Source organism: Cygnus olor, chromosome 7 (assembly GCF_009769625.2).
Source record: "Cygnus olor isolate bCygOlo1 chromosome 7, bCygOlo1.pri.v2, whole genome shotgun sequence".
Lineage (NCBI taxonomy): Eukaryota > Metazoa > Chordata > Aves > Anseriformes > Anatidae > Cygnus > Cygnus olor.
In genome coordinates this window covers 2,249,376-2,265,898 of record NC_049175.1, presented here as the reverse complement: position 1 = coordinate 2,265,898, position 16,523 = coordinate 2,249,376, and the positions used below count along the sequence as shown (strand labels likewise).

The 16,523-nt window shown below is 34.7% G+C and overlaps 1 protein-coding gene across 5 annotated transcripts in view; it reads right to left on the bottom strand.

Moving 5' to 3' along the window:
• Positions 1 to 16,523, bottom strand: part of LRMDA (leucine rich melanocyte differentiation associated) — a 691,516-nt gene that overhangs the window by 268,592 nt on the left and 406,401 nt on the right. For all 5 annotated transcript variants that reach the window (XM_040564606.1, XM_040564605.1, XM_040564607.1 and 2 more), the window contains one exon: positions 11,911 to 12,037. In XM_040564606.1, the coding sequence (XP_040420540.1) occupies positions 11,911 to 12,037 (127 nt within the window). The remainder of the gene's footprint in view (positions 1 to 11,910; positions 12,038 to 16,523) is intronic.

Below are 16,523 nucleotides of genomic sequence, written 5' to 3'. Positions count from 1 at the left end.
TCCTGACCCCACAATGTGACTAGAGATAGTTGTATATTATTTCAATAAAAAGTTTTTCTTCCACATTCACATGCTTCTTGTATGTATTCATACTAATAGTCCTTTTGATAAAACCCTCCAGAAAATAATTACCTTTAATAGCTCTTCTGTGAAGAAAGCTTCACAACTTGGTGCAAATATAAATGAGCTTTCTATAGCAAAATTTAAGCCTTCAAAGGAATTATAAGAAGGGAAAAAAAAAAAAAAAAAAAAAGATTATAGGTTCAGCACTGTTTCTGCAGGAAAAGGTATATAAATCCCCTAAAAACTACACCCATTGAAACTTCGTATTTAGTCTGATTTGCTTTCCAAATCATATAGACAGCACAGTTGCGTACAATCTTTAAACAAGTACAACCACAGAGAAATGCCGAGAGATTTAAGAGAAATAAAAGCGTGATCAGCTAGCTTGTAATCTTCTTTTCTCTTATTCTCCTCCCTATAGCTGCATTAAATTGCCTGTTGAGAACAATAACATATTTGTGCTTTTATAGGTAGAATGATTTGTATTATGTAAAGATTTGGCTAACAGAGTAAGGATGCATTCACACTGAGCTGGATTACATGCTGTTAATAATTTTCTGGATGCTCTAGGGGACCCATAACTCTAGAGGACTGCAGATTAGCATTTGAATATACACTTTGTAATACATCTCAAAGCAGACTGTTTTAATTTACTTTTGCCATTTTTCTAGAACCACATTAACCAGAAATCAAATATCTGAAAGCATTTTGGAGAAAAAAGTATACCACAATGAAGTTTTTATCCCCCACCCCCACACACTCTTAAGGGTACACAAAATGTCTTTTCCTGACTCCCACACCATTTCAATAGCTTTCATTAGAATGTCAGACTACCTAGAATCTGTGATCGGGCTTGTGGTACTGTTCCATGCACATTGAACAAACATGTAACTCAGCAAGCAATTGTTTGCAATCCATTGTCCTGAATAAAAACTGAAGCTATCTAGAAAGCTGGTTTTGCTGTAGGCTAGCTTCTATTTCAGAAACTAATCTTAAAATAGATTATTTTAGCAAAATGAATGGAATACCTCACATTGCAAAGAAACACCCCTGAAAACACGTTAACATTCTTTTGTTATTCACTTTAAATTCAGTATAGACCAGACTCCCTTATTTCTGTTTTCATGAAACACTAACCAATTTTGGCCACCATTTGCTAAACACTGAAATCCTTTGTAAACTGTGTATGTCTTTTCATAATTTTTGAAATACTTAGTCCTTTAGAACAGTCTTAAAGTATACAACTCTCTAATAAATGTTATATCCTCGGACAAATACAACTGGGAAGCATACTATAGCAGTTCTTATTTAATAAATTACTTTTCTTAACGTTATAAGGTTCACCTAGCAAGCACACATTCACTGGACAAAATACACTTTTCATGACCTTTGGTCCTCAGTTATAATTAGTTGTCTGGTCCCTGTTGCTTACAGTGTAAACAAAGACTGATAAACCCACATTGGCTGCATGTATTTATTACATTACCGCACAGCTGCCAACTGTCTAACCATTCTAATAAAAAACTATTTTCTAAGGTTTATGTTTTATTGCATGTGTGACTCCCTTATTGGTTAGCATTTTGGAGTTGTGGAAAGGTTATGAATTTAGAAACTGACTGCATTCATATCATATTTAAAACTTAATGCTATTTTATTAAAGACATATGGGCCCCCAAAGTACACATATTAAATGTCATGTAAGAAAAGTAGCAGTTTAAATCATGGTCAAATTCATTTTTGACGTGACTCCTGAGGCTTCCCAAGATCTGAACTATTTCTTTGTAAATCTGGCAGTTTAACCACACTCATAAATCACTTTCAAAGCATATTATTTCTTAATTTTACTGCATTAGAGAGCATTTGGCCTACACAGTGAACTGTTTGTAACCGTTATGTGAACAAAAGTTGTATATTTAGTCTTACAATATGGGAAGGAAAAAAAAAAAAAATCAAATTTTCAATCCTGAATATACTTCTTATTTTAACCCAAATGATACATTTCCTAATGAAACTTGCCAGAGTAAGATATGAAGGATAGTTTGCTGTATTGATGTAACAGAAAGCTCCATCTCCTTTTGCTTCAAGCTCATAAATTAAAAACACAAAGGCAACTGTAATTTAATCATTAAGTAAATATCCCACAGGTTCTTTGATGAGAAAAAATGTCTAAGGTGTTCAAGCCCCACCAACACTGAAGAGAAATAAATCATCTTTGGGACAATTCAGAAAGTCTCATGAGTTTACTAGGCACTTTGATATAATGCCATTTGATGCATTAGAAATGAAGCATACCTTCAATACACTTAAAAATTGAACTCTAATAACTTAAGGACAGATTCACTGCCTGCTAAAATCACACAAAACCTTAGCTACAAAACGTACCATTCACAGAACAGGGTTCAAAAGAGTGCTCTTTTTGAAACATTATTGGAACTTTATTTGTTAAGAAGTTAAGATGTTCCTAATGGCAGAGTTGATTACAATTTGTGTGTTTTCCTATAAATACTTTGTCCTTGGATGCTGTGAATAACAAAGATAAATTCAGACAACTTCCTCTAAAAGCTTTATACTCTCCCTAATTCCTTCAAAGAGAATACGAGTCCTCCTGTCACATGTTTTTAAGCTTTTTTTCCCCACACGATGAATCCCCTGAAACGGGGACATGTAACCAAAGTCACCAAATCTTGAATGTTTTATGTTACTGAATTTGGGGGGGGGAGGGGGGGTATATGAAAATTTTAATTTCAGAGAAATGACAACAAATAATGTTGGTGGAAGTCTTCTTAAGAGTTGTAAAGGATGGTTGGATCAGAATAAGCTTGTATATGCATTCACATAGATCAATAAAGATTTCAGATGTGCAAGTTGAGTGTGCAAAGACTATTCTACTGCTCCTAAAGTCAAGTGAAAATCTGTTGTTTTGTACAATACTGGGTAAGATTTTCAATAGCCAGCCTGATTAGGACAACCTATAATTAGCACTGTGTTCTGCAACCCAACCAGGCACAGAATTTAATAAAACTATTTTCCTTGTATATTAACACCATGAGGTTAGTGTTATCTTCAACTAACATTCAGGAACTAGAACCAGAATCTGTAAGCTCAGTATGATTTTAAGGGAGCAGATGCAACTGTGCTGCATCCTTGCTTATACAAAGTGAGCAGTTTTAGAAACCCATTAAGCTAAGTTCAGTATTTCTTACAAAATATCCTTTTGGCCTATATATTTCTGCTAAGAGAGGAGATAAGAGGAGAAATGTCAGTCCTTCTCTGGAAACAAATTAATTATTTTTCCTGAAATAACTCATAAACCAGTTACAAATTGATCATGTTCTTAGTCATTAATGAAGAGAGAATGATACGCTTGAGCTTTTAGGAGATGACCTCATCACTACCAGCCCTGTGTGCCTCTTGGACCACATTTTGGCTGACTTTATAGTGTGGGGGAGGATTATTACTACAATGCTCTGGGGTTCTTGACCTGGCAATAATTTGCAGCACACAGTCTCTCTTGTAGAGCTACAGGAAAAGCAGGATTCAGCTTCTTAAACACAACCTTCTACTGCCATATTAGCCACCCTATGGTATGTAGGCCTGGCCTCCTATGGTGACTGTGAAAAGGCTTGCACTCCCATAGACACTTATCCTATAGGGACCTGCTGTATACTTGAAGGTATCTAAAGGGGCATCAAATGTCTATTTTTATACACTTGTATTGTTTCCAAAGTGACTAGAAATATTAGCCAATATCATGTACATTCATTTTACTTCCCCTTTTGTTCTTGTCCTCTCTTTCCACCCATCTAATTTGACTATGTCAACACTAAAAACACTATGTTCATCTCACAGCAAGACGCTGTATGATGTGTTTGCACCACTTTTTATATGACAAAGACATGGTCCTTTATCTCTAGGTCTTAGCACCTTAACTTGTAACCTGTTGATTGTTGTAAACCACAATTCCATTGATGTCAAAAGGAAACACCTGTAAGAGAAAATTCACTTCTGTGGAATCAGGGCCTATTGCATTATCACAGATATCAGTCAAAATGTCACAGTGTAACCAAAAACATTTTGCTAATGGCAAGTAAATCCAATAACTAGAAGAATAACGATTTGTAGAGAATGACATTTTGAAGCTGCTCTATTTCTTCATTCTTCGGACCGGATATAGTAACTTCACTACTACAAAGTCAGCTACATCATAAGAGAAAATTTCTTGAACGTATTACTGTAATGAAGGTTAGTACTTCAAGGCAAAAAAAAAAAAAAGGAACTAAAAAGAATCCAGTAATTTGAATCACACACAAAGACCTGGTAAATGCTCCAAATAAATACTTCCTCTTCAGCTTCCATGCTCCCCAAGAATTGGGAAGGGAGGGGGGGGGGGATGCTGAGCAATTAAGGACGAAATTTACAGCAGAATAATAAAAAAAAGTACTGTGAAATATAGAACAATTACCCTGGAAACACTGGGCATAATTTCCAGTAATTGAGATCCTAGGATTTATACCAAGAGACAACTGAAAACAGAAGAGAACATAGAGATACAAAGGCAATGACTTTAATAATGTATATAATATTAAATGTAATTAATAATGTCATGGATGTTGAATTGAACATGGATGTTAAATTAAACAAATTTTATTGTCTAAAATTGTATAAACCTACCCCTTTTTTTTTATTTCTTCAACACATCAGCAACCTAAAACTATGTGGCAACGTTAGATAAGTTGGTGTGAAAGAACAACTCATAATTGTGAAAGCATGATAAACAAAACTATTAAAATGTTCACATAATTCTGCCTTCATATGTGAAAAACACCTTTCTAAAAAACATTCAGTATAACCTCTACCAATGAGAATATCAAAGAGCTTGGTTAAGTTCACATACAACTCTGTTTATATCATCATCTTCCTGATAGCATGTTGTCCTTTACTACAAGATACACTACTGGGAAGATCACGACAAATTATTTTTGCCTTCATTTGCACTGGCCCCGGTGACCATGTTTCTCTCTAACAGTTGGTGACCTTTCTGACTGTTCAGCAAAACAGCAAAGCCAGTTTAAGAACACAGCATGTGTACACACTGTAGAACTTGCCATGAAAACTATTTCACATAGTCAAAACAAGTAATAAATATAAACTCAGCTGTGACGATTATTTCCAAGTTTTGAACCAGATGCTTCACATTTACAAAATTACAAGTAAAACCTTTTCTGATTTTCTTTCTCAGAAATCTTGCTATGACATTATACCATTATAATTGGACCTTTGTTTTATGGCTAGGAATTAACATATATTCTATCCATTACACTCAATACTACTACAATTTCAATGGGAATGACTCATCAATGTGATTGAGAGCATGAGACATATCAAGCCTCGAAATCTAGGGAAAAAAACACTACCTATAGGAACAAAAGAATAGACACAGGCTAGCCCAGAGTTTTGCCAACGCAATATTACATCCAATTTATTTATTTTATTTTTTTACAAAATGCAGCATATTAACATCTCCTACCCCCAACAGTATTGTCATCTGATCCACTGCATTAGTTTTTTCAAAGGAGGAACAATGGAAAAATGCAGTGAGCTCTGCTTGTACAGCAGCAGTATTTCCATTTCCAAAAGAAAAACAAACAGAACTTTAAGATAAAATTCTAGCCACGCTGATACATTGGTAATTGAAAACAATTATGATTCTTGCCCTAATGTCTGATATCATAGTATTACATTACACTGAATGACAATTCGTTAACTAGACTAAATCAGTAAATTATAAGACAAAAGCCAGACTATCTGCAACATCTAATAACTGAGGTTTCCACAGTTCTCAACCCACAAATAGAAAATATATATATATATTAAAAAAAAAAAAAAAAAACAGGTGGTAAACAAGTTGTCATGCTAGCTTCTTCAATTAAAAGTTAACGATATACAGTACCTATTGCCATTCACCAGAGAACCTCCAAGTGCTTTACAAATATTAAATGTCTTATAAAGGATCAATTTGTGCACTACTGTTGAAAGACAGACACCTTTCAGGTGCAAAGTAGCAGCTGGTTAACTAGCACACTGCAACACTACATAACATTTTAGGGCAGAAGGTGGAGAAGAATGCCTTAGTAAATTGAGATTGCAGAGAAATCCATGGAGGCAGAATGCAATTACCTGAATTGGAATGAGGCCAGGGCTCCAAGTGTAACACCCCTTCTATGTGAAAAGTGCATTGGGATCATTAATGGCTAAGAGGACACCGGCTTCATGAAAATCATATACCTTTTTAAAAGGAATTATTTTAGGAAAGAGACATCACCTTTTGCATACTGTTACCTTCAATAGTAATTAGATACTGAAATGTAGTCTACATAATTCCATCACAAAGAACTATACATGTATCACTTTTTCAAGAAATATCACCATGAGAACAAACAACGAGGAAAAATTTTTTCCCCTACCCTAACAAACATGTCTATTCTTTTGTGACAGATGGAATTACAGTAGGTTAGGCAAAGAGAATACATTCCTTTACTATTTCAACAGATGCATGCTATCAGCTTAATCCCCACTGTTTCAACTCATAGCTTTTCTCTCGTTTCACTGACTGATGATCTCTCTCTTTAATCATGTGACCTATCATATGCCAAGACAAAAAAAATAGAGCAAAACGCAATCTACTTCTAACTAAGTAGATTGGGTGCTACTTAGAAGTTGGTACTTCCAACTTCTTCCCAGCTAAGATTCCAATCTTCAACTTCAATTTCACAACTTTCTTCTGTTCTTTTTTTTTGGATACTGACCCTTCTCTTCCCTCCTTTGACTGCTTTTTCCCAAGCCTGACTTTCTGTTCACTTAAACACAGCTGCCCTTGCAAGCATTTGGAAGGCAACTGCTTACCTGCTGGCCTTAGCAGACTGTTCTAGATCGTATTACTAATTCCAGGAGCAAAAGCTTTCCCCACATGATGCACAAATTCACAGCCAGATCAAATTTATTATGAAGTTTCTTCACTAGGACAGCATGCTACATAGCTAGTGCTACACTGGTCTGCTATTGATCCGATGCAAAGACAGAGATCTATCGCTCAGTAACTTCAACCAGGGAATCAACAGCTACATTGCTTGTTGCCCAGTAACTTCATAAACTGTAAGTCCACATTTCCTTCTGCACAGTTGCACAGGTACCTTCTATAGACCTTCATCAGCCATTTGAAGAACTACCAGCTTTCTGTTTATTAGTCTAGTTTTACAACTTTTCACACAAATTCTCAAGCCCCTTATTATGGCTTTGCACAGCCACAATAATTAGATTTACCGTTTCTTTAAATCCCATGTCACTGATTCACCCTATAAGCACCATGAGATGTGATAGATTTTTTCTCTCAATATTGCATCAAGCCATATCCATATTTTGGGAACTCATTTTTGTTACTGCAAAAATTGATGACAGCTTTAGTGACTTTTAAAGTCTTCTAAACAAAGTATTCTTGTATTTATGAATATGACTGCTCAAGTTCCATTTCTGGATTCACTGTGCTAAGCTAACATACACAGAGATGATATATATTTAAGAAAAATATTGCTTTTTAAAAAAAAATAGTTAAGGACAAAAATCACTAAAAACACCCCTTATGCCTCATCTGATTTTAATGAAATTTTAAAAAGCATTCATCCCTTTGATAAAATAGAACTTTCTATGAGTTTAAACACAATACTGACAATGATCCTAAACCAACACTATAGATTTTAGCTTTCCTTATTTCTTAAGCTGTACCACTAAATATTTACTCTATCATAAAATAAACTCCCTCTACCCTCCAAGTAACAGTGTGAGCACGAATCACATACCCTCAATAACATGAACAACAGATATTAGACTTGTCTTTCTACTTGACGGTCTCCATTTAGTTCCTTAGAGAAAGAATGTTATGTCAGACTTTATGATTATAATTTGTGAAGAAAAGAATACATCTGAGGGGAAAAAAAAATCAGAACACCTATACTGCCATCTTTTGTTGTACAGAGTTTCCTTTATATCCACTGGACAAGATGTGCTTGGTGAAGATGCTATGAAGCAGAATAACTTTCACATAATAAAATGTCGATTACTTGGAAGTATACCCATGTATACCTGCTAATGATTTGGTCCTATGAACTACAAGACTGTTACATGTGACTAAGTGCACAATGCTTGCTTTTGCCACTATAAATATAACTAATAAAAATGTTAACCTTAAAAATACAGGAAGCCAAAAAAATTGCTATTGGGCAGAGGGGTTGCAAAATACTGGGAAGTATATGCCTTTTATAAAAAGCAAGTACTAAGCAATTAAAGTTATATTTAAAGAGAGTTAAATACAGTATGTATTTATTCATAGCAACACGTTTTAGATATAATGGATATATCCACAGTTCATCATCTAGATTAAATGATCATGAATATAGACCTTTAAAATTCAAAATTATGATATGCTCTGATACTTCATCATTTCATTTTGTTTATATATATCATATGCAATGTAAAAATATGGAGTCTTAAAATGGATTTTCAAATTACATTCTGTTTTGCATCTCTAAGTTTTAAAGATGAAACGTTTAGAAGCACAATTCTTATACAATCTATGAACTAAAGGAGGGTACAGTTTTAAATGACTACGTCAAAGAAATGACAACTGTACTCTTTGTAGGGACAGGGAAGAATAATTACAAAGCTGGCACATAATTAAGCAATTTTGACTGATGTATTCTTGAGCTGTCGTTTTGATGTGAAGTGTTGTCATGCCCAGAAACACACTTCATGCTGGACAGGCATCTTCCACTTTGATCTCCACTTATGCCAGTGAAATAAGGTCATGATCTGGTCATTAAGCGAGGCTTCCACCTCTTGCTCAATGCCTCCTATCCAGCTAGGCTTACCCAATCTTTATTAAAATCAGGCATGATAATATGTTCAATATTTTGACAAAAGAAAACACAAACATCACAGAAAAAAATGAAGTTTAGCTCACTTACATAGAGAGATGGAACACTGCATTGTAACATTAAACTGTTTTCTAATAAATGACTGCATCTTTCCATAAGACAGTCATATCACAAACAGATGCATTTTAAACAAAGGATGAAATGAAGCAAAGCACAAGAAAGTGCAGTGTTCTTTTAAAAATATGAAAAAACAGAGAAAAATGAAAGTCTAAAAATTTATACAAAATAAAATATTTATGACTTAGTGATGACTGGTGATTACTAGATACTTTTGCATTTCAGTAAACACAAGCTAGTCAGATGGAAATTTCTCGCTTTTATTCTCGTTTTGTATATTTTTTCTTGGTGGGGTATTTTGCTCTCCCAAGTATTTCATGTCAAGACTAAAATGAAAACAACTCCCCACATCACAGCCCCTTTAGATCATCAGTCTGCTTTTTATGCTGAATAAGCCATACCAACTCCTGCTTACCATAATGGAGAGGGGGGAACATGACTTAGATTTAGATTGTTTTTCTCTGAAAAAGCAAGTCTGATTGGTTCACTATTGACATTACACCTGGCAGAACAATACGGCCACGTATCATAATTGCATTCACTAATATGAATATTAATCATACCAACTTCACTCCTGGCGAGTACAGTCTGAGATAGTGACTACTACCTTAGGAGGATGGAAAAAAACGTTCTCAGGAAGCTCATTATCAGCAGGGTCTTGCATCACTAGGTCAACATATTAAGGAGTTTTTCTGATGACTAATGCTGAGTGTGCCGCAGCCTTCCTCTATTTTGGATCAAACTAGTTTCAGAAAGCTTAGAATATATTACCACTAGCTGTCTGATAAATTGGGCCAAAGCTCATCAAAATTCTCAGCAATTACATGGGAGGGGAACTGGTGAACATACAGAGGGCACAAGACTCATTTCCTAAGGAAACCTGAAGGGCAGAGAATAAAAAAAACCAACCATATTATATATTCAATATATAACATATGATAGAATTTGAAACCACAGTTATTGTGAACATCATATTTACAATATATAGAGGAATGCTGCTTGATGTCGTCTTTGAGTATAGCTATAAATAACTGTATACATACATATCAGCATCTGAAATATATTCACACAAAAGACTCTTAGAGCGTTGTCACACAAAGTTTGCATGCATATGTACTATAGTCATGAATGTCCTAGGAAACATGCACAAATTTGAAACAATTTTAAGATGTTTATAATACCTCTTAAATTAGGTTCTGCATCCAATTTCATGTTTGTTTTAAATTAGCCACTTCAGTAATACATATATAATATTGTATGATGAGGGTAATTTTGCAGCACCTTAAGAAGCATTAATTCGTGCCATGAAAAACATTTAGAATGATTTTACCATCAGCAATTTGTATCAAACCGTTTATAAAGTAGAAAAAAATTTAGAAGAAGAGAAACTTTTGCAAATTTGACGAAATAAATGTAGGTTTAGTCATGATATAGTAGGCAAATAATACAAAACCACACAAAGGACTCAATTACAGATATAAAAGATAAAGATGCTATCCCTACTTTTGTGAAGTAATTTACCCTTAGCTACTGGCATTAAAAAAGGTTTCATCCAGAAGGGTCTTACACACTTGCACTATTTAGTTGGTTCAATTTCTAACAGCAAACTCAGATGAAAAATATAATTGCTAATAAAATTAAAACAATACTTCACCAGATCTAAAATCTGAATAAACAGAATTATAAAATCACTCAACATACGTATGCCGTACTTAACAGATTTCAACTGTTGCATTTGGCCAGATTCAGTGAAGATATTCAAAACAGCCTAGACATCAATTGTTTCATCTACTACATATATAAAAGCTGAAATAATTAAAAGTAATGGTAAGCAATATTCCAAAGCTGTACTCGTATCAGAAGTGTTAACATTTTAATAGTTATAAATTAATCAGTCTGAATTAATTTATTATGCACTGCAACTGTACTTGTAATAATGCATTTATCTAGCAACACTGTTATGCTACCAAACAGTGCATTTCCATAACGGCTGCATTATTATTCAGGATTACTGGAAATCTGCAATAAATTATTGATGGTATGTTTTAGAGAACAAAACAGAAAGCAAGTAGACCAAAAACTTGAATGGAGTTTTGAGATCCACAGCACTAACACACTCTGAAGCTCAGAGTGTTATTATCTTCTGTTGATCAACAGTAAAAAAGAAGGTAAAGTGTAGAAATCACATTCTTATTCTGTTTACCTCAGCAGTATGCCCAGAGTTTATGCAAGTGGTATCAAAAGCTCAGATTACTGAAACTGTATCTCTGCTGTTGTGAATGCTTATTAGCAGGACACCACATTAAGTAACATCATACAAAATTAGAATCAGCTGTTCCACTAAAAGCCAATAAACACCATAGGTGTGAGCACTGCAATAGACATTTGTGTATAACATACATGGCAGGGCACAACTTGTCAGAAAAATTGCATTCTTTCACAATAGCCCATCACACAGTTGTCACATATCTTTAAATAAAGATAAAAGGCAAAAATATTCTTTAAAACTCACTGTCACATATTAGTTACTTTATTATATGAAACAGGTTGGAACCCAGAAATTTGATAATGTAACCAGACATAACTTAAGCAGACATAACAGCAAAGTTTGATAATAAACCAACAAAAATTATGAAGTTTTTTGTCCCTCACCTGACCATATTTACCAGTCCTTCGGTCTGAAAAGTTTTTTTTTGTTTGTTTGTTTTTTTAAATAAAAGACACAGACAAGCTTTGGGAGATGTTTTAAAACAGCATTAATGAATAACATACTGTTACATCTGTTTTTAATTTACTCTCCTACCTTAGCATCCTTAGGTTTAACCACTTTCATGAAGGCACCTCTCACCAGGGCTTCCTCTCTCTCTCTCCTGGTTACTTTCCGAGTATCAAGAAATTTCAGGTTTGTCAATTTGTGCAGAACGAAGTATCTGACAGACAGAAAATGAACACTTAAAATCCAGTAATAAACAACAATATACTCACAGAATAAACAACTAAAACACAGCAGCAATAAAAAGCAACAGCCTTTGCTTCTTTATCTCTGTTTGCCCTTTTCATGTAATGTAGCTTATGTAACAAGTTCTTACAATTTATTGTCTCAAATGAAACTTCTTTTAAGTGCCCATGGCAATTTAATACTGGGTAGATCAAATAGATCAGGAAATCATCAACAGACATGTATGTCATATGCAGCTATTACTGAGGTATAAGGCATTTTCATGAATAAAATAAAATGGAAATTATTTTTAGATTGCTGGTTTAGACTTCCAAGTAACTTTAAGAATTCCATCCCATGTTGCAGGGAAACACCGATCTGAGGCATTGGAATTACCAGCTATCTGCCTGGAAAGAATTCTTAGCAAACAGTCATATGCAAACACTTCAGATTTGTTTTACATTTTCCTAAAACACAAATGACCAGTGACATTAGAGATCCATGTGAACAGCAAATCAGAGGGAGGTGTGATTTGTCTTCTGCCATACATCCTGAAACACACTCCTTTGTCTTGATGGGAGTGCATGTCAGTGTTCAAAACTCTTTAAAAACAAGAATTAGTCTAGAGAAGACATCAAGAGTTATTCTCAGGGTGTGCTCTCCAGAACTAAATTTTGACACAGGCACCATTTGGAAGCAGAATTCTGATTTGGTCTTGCTAGGAAGACAAGGTGTCCTTACGGCATATAGATCCCAGCTCAGGATTAAATGCTGAAGTACTCAGGGAGAGACCATTCTTTGGTAAATATTTTCATAACTCAGCGTTCCTGTTAGAATTCATCAGTATTCTATTTATCCTTTTTACTCAAAGTACAGCAACATTTTAGCCTCAAAAATAACATTGACTCCGTGTATGCAGAAGAAGAGAACATGGCAGATCAGAAACAAAATAAGGCACACAACCAGAGAAAATCAAAATACCAAACCACCTCAAGTACGTTATTTACATTTAGTCAACCAAATGTGAAGCAGACATTGCAAAGTGAGGAAGTGACAGACTTCCTAGCAGGGGGTAGAAAGGTGATTGATAACATCCCCCCATGCCTAGTTGCTTTCCATAAACCTGCAGTCAGAGAGACTGCATAATCATACCAATTCCTTCTGGCAGCAGCAGAATGACATTGTAGTAGTAGAAAACTCCACTTAACATAGTATTTTGAAACAGAACAATACTAAAAAAATGTGTTTTAAAAGGTAAGAGTTATCTTATTATACTATCCCTGAGGCCAGATAGACAATTGAAAAAGACCATAAGCATCCCCATCTACAACCAAGCAAAATTTAATGCTGCGAAGAAACCTTTCAGCCAACTACACCTTTCCTTTAAGGCAACAGCCCCATAAATTGCTAACAAGTGAACTGAAAATGCTCAGTGCTGAAATGCTCAGACAATTTAAATGTGAATCTTGACTCTATGACATTTTGTGATATCATAAGAAGAGTAAGAGAGTCACTTCACAAAACAGAACATGTTCTAAGACCATTTCCTAAGCAATAGCTACCGATCTAGGAGCCTGACACGTTCTCAGCCTCCTCCCAGCATTCCTGGCTGCCCTTCCAGTCCTCCCTGGCATTTTGCTACCCTTATCTTTCAGTGGAGGAAAATCTATCCATCCTGTATTACTGGCAGAAAAGCTCTGATGACAACAGATTCTTTCAAATGAAGACATGTACAGAAGGAAACAATATGTCAGGAATGAAGAAGAGGGAAGCTAAAATGAGTAAAGACACCCACTAAGTGTAGGGGGAGAAAAGATGAATATTCAGGTGAAGAAAACATCAGTATTAGAAAATCAGCAAATGTTTAATGATGGAATGAAATATGCCATTGAAAAGCAGGCTGCAACAAAAGTGACAACAGACTAAGACAGCACTGTCATCTTTGCTGACTTTGGATCACAGCCCTAATGTCAGTCTCTCAATCATTTAAAAAGAGCTTAAAATTATAATAGCATTCCTTGATACAAATGTATTTCTGTATTTTCAAGCCATCCTGACTGCACTTCAAAAAAAAAAAACCAGAATTAGCACCAGTACTTGTTAATTCCAAAACGAAACCTAAAAAGCCACTACCCAAAGAAATTAAGCCACAAACTACATTACAAGGTTTAGCATTGATTTTTTTAAGACCCTTTAAGCAATGCAGATATTAAAAAGTTGCATTGAAGTTATCAGTAGAACCAAGGTATATCAGTGATTAACTCTTAAAAGCTGATTTGAAATAAAATGCCACTTATTCTGATTGCTTTTACTAAATAAGGGATAAAATGGATCTGTATTATATGATACTATGAATATGGTACTTTTTCATTAAATGAAGGAAAGCATTTGACTTCCTGGATATATTTTATCTAGAAATATGAAGATGCAGCTTCAATCTAAATGTAACAAAAGTTTGCCATAAAAATACAGGAAAGGATAACCAAAGCCCTGGAATGAACACTTTACAATATCAATTCAACCCTTGTAAATTTAATCCAGGGTTATTTGTTGCACAAAATCTCTTTACTGTGATGTATGACTTAGTTACTAAGGTTATCACAGCAGTATCCTAAAGTTGCGTAGTACATAAAACATTTCAGTTAACAATGCAGGGAGGTTAACTCCCACAGATAACCTACTATCAGAGGGTTAGACCAGATGACATGCCTCTGTCAGCTTTCAGGAGCTATTGATGGTTCAATCAGTCTGTTTTGAAGGTAAAGTACAACAAAAGGGCACTAAACTTATTCAAACTGTCAACAGGGACTATCTGGAATGTTGCTTGCAGGTAAGTAATTTTGGATGTTTTAAGACCATTATCAAACACCAATGGCTGCAGAAAAAGACAGCTACTAATAACACAGAATGCAGCCATCATAAAATACTTTATGACAGGTACTAGGATCCATAAAATTTCATGACACATTGCACCTGTTTCAGACTTGTAAAATCACTACTTAAGAGAATGGTGTTTAATGAAGAAAGATCCATCTGTATTTTACATTATAAGTTTAGGAAGATTTATTATGGGTTAAAGGTTGGGGGACAGGGTTTCCTCCCCCCAACTCCTACCCCCCCCTTTTTTTTTTTAATCATTTGGTAAGTTAGCACTGCTTCATGTACTCTGAGACTACTATTACTCAGCTTAACATCTTTGTAGTGGCATGAAAGAAGGTTATCATCTTCAGTGATGAGAATAAAGATGAGCTCTGGAGAGAAAAAAAAAATAATACAAAAACAAGGGCACTAGTAAGGTGCTTAGAGATCCATTTCTCACTGCCTGTACACCAATATTCTGATTCATGGTGGATTAAGGAAATGAACTATGTAAGAAAAGTTGCACCTTCTTTTGTCCAGAATCATCTCCTTGCACCTTAACCCCCCTGTGCCAAGAGTCCTGTGAAAATAAACTAATAACAGATATACAACACAAACAGGAACACTAAGAGATTGAAAAAAGCAGTGAAAATCACACTTCACGTTATTTAAGTCTTAGTTAAGTGAAAATGACAATAAAGATTAACAATTCATTTAGCAATTACGTAAGTGTTACATGTAATTATTAGTATTTTTTAACAATTTTTACACAGGCTTGTCAGGATATTTGAAAAGTGGGATGGGCTTGAGGGGGCATTTGCAAAGGAATGCAGTGTGTTTGGGATTCAACTGCTATTGACATTGGCTAAAGCTCAGTGGGGCAAAACCTTCCTTTGAAGAAACTTATTGGAGTTTAGAAAGGGACAGGACAAAGACAGCTTTGAGATCAGCTATTGCAATTTATTAAACAACACACAATTCTAGTTTATGTAAAGAAATACCATCTGTGATACAGATTCTTTTTACAGGCAGTAACAAATCACAGACTTGTATTCTTAACTCTGGTAACAAACAGGGAACTTAAGACCTATCAGTTGCCTTGCAGGTTTATTCTGGTTATGTTTGTAGTTCTCTACCATGTAATAGTCATTACTTTAAAAAATAGTCCTTGGGTTATTCCATCACCCCAAAAGATTGGTGACGATTCGTACAATCTTTGGAGATAATTTCACAAATCAAGCAAAAGAGTTCAATAAGAATGCAAATGTGTTCCTTAAAAAATCACCCGGAAGAAAGGAACAAATCTATTTTAAACATATGTAAGAAATTGGTCAGGTTTTGATCAAAGGTGTAAAAGACTTTTATATCAACTCATTATTTTTGTTAAATAGCTACAGCATAACTTCATTCGGATCTGTTATTTTAGTAGCCATGTAAGTTCAGGCATAAAAATTCTCAGAAAGTTTTAATCCGTTTCTTAACACTACTCTTTACTATTATCCAACAATTCCAGGAAATTTCTATTCTAGAGCTGTGAACACCATAACAAGAAAAATCACATCACATCTCATAGCATCTAAAGGCCTAGATTCATTTATTACCTCCCTTGGAAAAGCAGA